At 36.6% G+C, this 6,155-nt stretch overlaps 1 protein-coding gene across 1 annotated transcript in view; it reads right to left on the minus strand.

Annotated features, from left to right (window-relative positions):
• Positions 1–5,083, minus strand: part of SUCNR1 (succinate receptor 1) — a 20,801-nt gene extending 15,718 nt beyond the window's left edge. The window contains exon 1 of the mRNA XM_007940201.1: positions 4,961–5,083. Within this exon, the coding sequence (XP_007938392.1) occupies positions 4,961–5,083 (123 nt within the window). The remainder of the gene's footprint in view (positions 1–4,960) is intronic.
• Positions 5,084–6,155: the final 1,072 nt, after the last annotated feature.

Below are 6,155 nucleotides of genomic sequence, written 5' to 3' on the forward strand. Positions count from 1 at the left end.
TACTGCCTCGGAAACCCAAGGAGGGGTCGCTATGAGTCGGGGTCGACTCGACGGCACATAACAACAACAACAACAACTTCAGAGTAAAGTTTTAAAGTGAGGAATGTGAATCCTTCTACCTTATTGTACTTTTTTCAATATTGATTTGGCTGTTCAGACTCTCTTGTAATTCCTTACGAATTTGAAAACTGGATTTTCTATTTCTGCAAAAAAAAATAAGTAAATAAATAAATAGAATAACAAAAATAAAAATAAAAACAGATGTTGGCATTTTGGTTGGATGTTGGCATTAAATCTATAGATAACTAGATGTCTGTCTATTTATTTAGGTCTTCTCTTTTTTTTTTCCCCAGCAATTTCATAGATTTCAAAGACTTGAACAAGTTTTTCACTTCTTTTTTGTTGTTATTAGTTGCCGTTGAGTCAGTTCTGACTCATAGTCCTGCTGTGTACAGAGCAAAACACCTCTTGGTCCTGATATATCCTCGTGATTGTTGCCATGCTTGAGCCCCTCATCACTGATTGTCAATATGCTTGAGCCCTATGTCAACCCATTTTATTGAGGGTCTTCTCCTTTTTCGCTGACCCTCTACTTTGCCAAACATGATACCCTTTTCCAGGGACTAGTCCCTTCCGACAGCAACCAAAATAGGAGAGATGAAGTCTGGCCATTCTCCCTTCTAAGAAGCATTCTGGCTGTACTTCCTCAAAGGCAGGTTTGTTTCCTTTTCTAGCAGTCTGTGGTATATTCAATATTCCTGACTAACAACACAATTCAAATGCATCAATTCTTCTGTGGTCTTCTGTATTCATTGTCCAGCTTTCACATGCATATGAGGTTATTTAAAATATCAGGGCTTGGGTCAGGCACATCTTAGTCTTCAAAGAGACATCTTTGCTCTTTAGCACTGTAAAGAGATCTTTTTCAGTAGATTCACCCAATGCAATATATCATTTGCTTTCTTGACTGCTGCATTGATTGTGGATCCAAGTAAAATGAAATTCTTGACAAATTCATTCTTTTCTCTACTGATCATAATGTTGCTTATTGGTCAAGTTGTGAGGATTTTTTATTTTTTTATGTTTAAGTGCAATCCATATTAAAAGCTTTAGTTATTGATCTTCATCAGTAAGTCTTCTTCACTTTCAGCAAGCAAGATTGTGTCATGTGCTTACCATAGGTTTATCTTCCTCTAACCCTAATACTATGTGCTTCTTCTTATAATCCAGTTTATCAGATTATTTGCTCAGCATACAGATTGAATAATTATGGTGAATTGATACAATCCTGATGCACACTTTTCTTATTTTAAACCATGGAGTATCAACCCCTTTTTCTGCTTGAACGACTGTCTGTTTGTCTATGTGTAGGTTCTTTGTGATCCCTATTTAATTTCTAAAATTCCCATTTTTTTCAATGTTATCCATAATTTACTATAATCCACACAGTAGAATGCCTTTGAGTAGTCAATAAAACACAAGTAAACATCTTTCTGGTATTCTTTACTTTCAGCTAGCATCCATCTGACATCAGCAATGATATCCTTCATTCCACATCTTCTTCTGAATCCAGCTTGAATTTCTAGAAATTTCTTTTCAATGTATTATGCAACTGTTTTTGAATAATGTTCAGGAAAAGTTCATGTGCATATAGTGTTCATTATATTGTTTAATAATTCCTGTATACTGTTTGATCATCTTTCTTTGGAATGAGCACAAATATAAATCTCTTCCAGTCCCTTGGTCAGGTAACTCTCTTTCAAATTTTTTGGCATAAATGAGTGAATTCTTCCAGTGCTGCATCTCAATGAGTTTTCTGCCAATTCCTGGAGACTTATTTTTCTCAATTCTTTCAGTGCAGCTTGGACTTCTTCCATCAGTACCATCAGTTATTGATCATATGCTGCCTCTTGAAATAGTTGAGAATCAATTAATTGTATTTGGTACAGTGACTCTTTGTTTTCCTTCCATCTTCTTTTGATGCTTCCTGCATCATTCAATATTTTGCCTGTAGAATCCTTTAATATGGCAACTCCAAGCTTAAGTATTTTAATTTCTTTCAGGTTGAGAAATGCCTAGCATGTTATCTTTTGATTTTCTAACCCCAAATCCAGGTCTTTGCATATTTCATTACAATACTTTGTCTTCTCAAACTGCTCTTTGAAATTTATACAGGTCTTTTCTTTCATCATTTCTTCCATTTGCATTAGTTACTCTCTATTCAAGTGCACCCAAAATGCTCCTTGGAAGTGAGAATGGCCAGAATTTGTCTCACCTATTTTGTCATGTTGTCAGAAGGGACCATTTCCTGGAGAAGGATGTCATGCTTGGTAGGGTGGAGGGTCGACGAAAGAGGGGGAGACCTTCAATGAGATGGATTTACACGGTGGCTGCAATGATGGGCTCAAGTATAGCAGAGATTGTGGAGCTGATGCAGGTTCAGGCAGTGTTTCTGCTGTGCATGGGGTCACTATGAGTCAGAAATGACTGAACTGCACCTAACAACAACAATAACATTCAACAAGAAGTTTCAGAGTGTTTTCTGAGATCCATTTTGGTCTGTTTTCCTTTCCTGTCTTTTTAATGACATTTTGCTTTCTTCATGTTGATGTTCTTGATGCCATACCATGACTTGTCTTTTCTTTGTTTATTGGTCTTCAATGTGTCAAACCTTTTCTTCAAATGGTCTCTAAATTCATGTGAGATATATTCACAGTTGTATTTTGGTTCTCATGAACTTATTTTAATTTTCTTCAGCTTTAACTTAAAGTTGCATATGAGCAATTGATGGTCTGTTCACAGTTGGCCCCTCCTCTTGTTCTGACTGATGATATTGAGCATCTCCATTATTTCTTTCTACAGATGTATTTGATTTGATTCCTGTGTATTCCATCTGGAGTGGTCCATATGCGTACTCACCCTTAATGTTGTTGGAAAAAAGGTATTTGCAATGAATAAGTCATTGGTCTTGCAAAATTCTATTATGTGATTTCCAGCATCATTTCTATCACCAAGGCCATATTTTCCAAGTACAGATGCTTCTTTGTTCCCAACTTTTGCATTCCAATCACCAGTAATTAAAATCCATCTTGATTACATGTTTGGTCAATTTCAGACTGTAGAAGTTGGTAAAAATCTTCAATTTCTTCATCTTTGGCTTAAGTGGTTGTTGCAAAAACTTGAATTTCACTTCCTTGGTTATATTTATCACTAGATATTCTATTCTTTTAGATGCTAGTTAATGGAATTTTTTCCTTAATTTCCTTTTCAGATTTTTCATTGCTCACATATGGAAACACAATTGATTTTTATGTGTTGATCTTGTATCTACTAACTCTACTGACTTCATTTATTAACTGCAGTACCTTCTTGTGGAAGCCTTGATGTGTGTGTACATATATTCTTCTTATGCTTTTTTCATATTTGACACCAGAAATTCAACTTCTAATTAGCAAGATGAACGGGAAAAAATGTGCCTATTCTGTCTTCATGAAAACAGAAGTTTTCCAACACTGTCATGTAAGTGAAACAACATAAACTAGTAAATAATTTTTCTCTAACAAGTCTAATTCACACTGTTAGTTTCAAATATCCCTGAACTTCTACATTACAGTTATTTGTAGTGGTTAATTCAATCTTAGAAGTAATAGAATACTACTTCGATTAGTCTGTCTAGATATTTTTATACCAACGTTTGCAGGAGTAATAGTGCTAATAGAAATAGCTTTTAAATTACTTAAGAAAAAGCTAATGTTCAAATTGAATAATTTTTAGCTTGACATTACCTTTACCTCCATATTATCTTTTAAATTTGTCTAAACAGTACTTTTAAAAAGGTTTAAAAATGTGCTGTGTATGACACCAACATTTTCTGGACATGAGAAAGTTCAAATATATTAAACTTTTTTTGTGTGTTTTTTGTTTTGACTTTAATCATCAATTTTTTCACTACCATAGTAATTTCAAAGGAGCTCTGGTGGCGTAGTTCCTAATATATTTGACTCCTAACCAGAAGGTTGGCGGTTCAAACCTACCAACCACTCCACAAAAGGAAGACTGGGCAATCTACTTCCATAAAGATTTACTACCTTGGAAACCCAATGGGGGTCACTATGAGTCAGAATGGACTCAATGGCAGTGAGTTTGGTTTGTGGGTAGTAATTTCAATTGAAAATAGAAATGTGAGTTAGAAATGTGAGTTCTTAAAGATATTGATAAGCTGAGATCAGAAAAGTAGTTGTATTTTAAATAACAAAACATACTGTGTCACTAAAACAATACAGTTCCTATAGTTTCATTCATGTGATGAATCAGTTCTGAATTTCTTTCATTTTACATATATCAAAAGTATACCTAACAGAAAATGTATATGTTAAAGCATTTAAAACTGTTTTAAAAAAAAGAAGAATTTACATATTATTGTCTCAGACCTTTTGTACCCACTAGATTATATTTACTAATAAAGAACATCATTAAACTGTCCAATGTTGATGCAGGTATAATTTGGCTAATTCCATTATGACACAGGTAAGAGAAAGCTGTTGAAAGTGTCAGTATTAGGCATAACCTGAAACAACCCAGAACAAAGCCCTGGCAACCTACTTCTGAAAGATCACAGCCATGAAAACCCTATGGAAGCAGCTCTACTCTGAAACAAATGGGGTCCCCATGAGTTGGAATAGATCCTACAGAAACCAGTTTTCTTTTTAATATAAAACAAAAGAGGTTCTGAAATTTTTCATGAGGTTCTGAAAATATTTTCACATAAGTAGATACCTACTATTCTACCTACATACATATATAAATATGTTCATACATAGTCTGTGGTGGCCTGGATCTTGCTCATACCAGCTCAAAAGATCCTATTAAAATTTCAGAAGTTTTTGTGATCTGATTAAGGTCAAGAGGGTAGCTTGAAATTGACCATGGTGGTAGTATCAGACCATGGAAATTGACAAACCTTTATAATTAGCATTCCTCTCTTTTCACAGAGAGCTGATTGATAACCACTCACAAGTATACCACTGCCCAAAGACTTTTCTTTCTCATCTTTATTAACCCTGGTTGCACAGAAGTTAAACATGGCCGGTCAAAAGTTGGTTCAAACCCACTAGCATATCTGTGGGAGAAAAGACCTTGTGATCTGCTCCTATAATGATTATACCCTTAGAAACCCATGGCCTGTTCTACTCTGTCCTATAGGGTCACTGGAAATCAGAATTGACTTCACAGCACAAATAGTTTGCACTTGATTACTAACCTTCAGGTTGGTGGTTCAAATCCACCCAGGGATACCTTGGAGAAAAAGTCCTGGTTATCTGCCTCTATTAAGATTAAATTCAAGAAAACCCTACAAAATAGTTCTCCTTTGTAACAAATGGAGTCCCTATAAAAATCGACTTGATAGCAACTGCAGTGTAGTAAATTACTTTGTATGGCTTTTCTACCCACAAGCCATTGTAAACTCAGTGGTGGAATGAGCAACTGAGGAGCTCCTGATTGTAAATGTTATCCATGTGGGGTATTTCTGTTGGGTGTGGCACAATACAATGTTCTGGGAGGTTCCCACTCTCTCTCAGGTGCTTAGAGTTCTGATGCTGTGATTGGCTAGTTTGGCCACTCTACCAGGCTCAAAAGGAGGCCTCCTAGAGGCAGAACGCTCTCTGACTGCTGGTTGAGGAAGACGTGCTGCTGAAAGAGACACGGGCTCCTGAGACACGTGTTGCTGAGAAAGAGACACACATTGCTGAGTGAGACACCGAGTGACCAGCACTGCTGGGAAAGAGACTGTGAGAGACTGTTGGCTGAGGGATGGTGGGCTGGGAGAGAGACTGAGCATTTTCCCTGAACTTGAATTGTAGCCTGTGGTGCTTCCCTAATAAACCCCATAATCTGTGAGCTCTGTGTGGCCACTGCAGTGAATTATCGAACCCAGGAGAGAGGTGGTGGGTGCTGTGGGAGGAATGGTTGGAGAAAGGGCTGGAGGGAGGCAGCATCTCTGGCCTTGCAGTAATAGGCCTTGGGTTACTGCTGGTAATCCTGTCTTCCTCTTGTGGGGTTAAAGGAGGTCAGAACATGTGGCCTTTGTGCCGTTTTTGCAGCAACTAACAATAGCAACACACATTCAAATATATACTGCATATATATATATATAT

Source organism: Orycteropus afer, unplaced genomic scaffold (assembly GCF_000298275.1).
Source record: "Orycteropus afer afer isolate SDZICR_OR568_19922 unplaced genomic scaffold, OryAfe1.0 scaffold00066, whole genome shotgun sequence".
NCBI lineage: Eukaryota > Metazoa > Chordata > Mammalia > Tubulidentata > Orycteropodidae > Orycteropus > Orycteropus afer.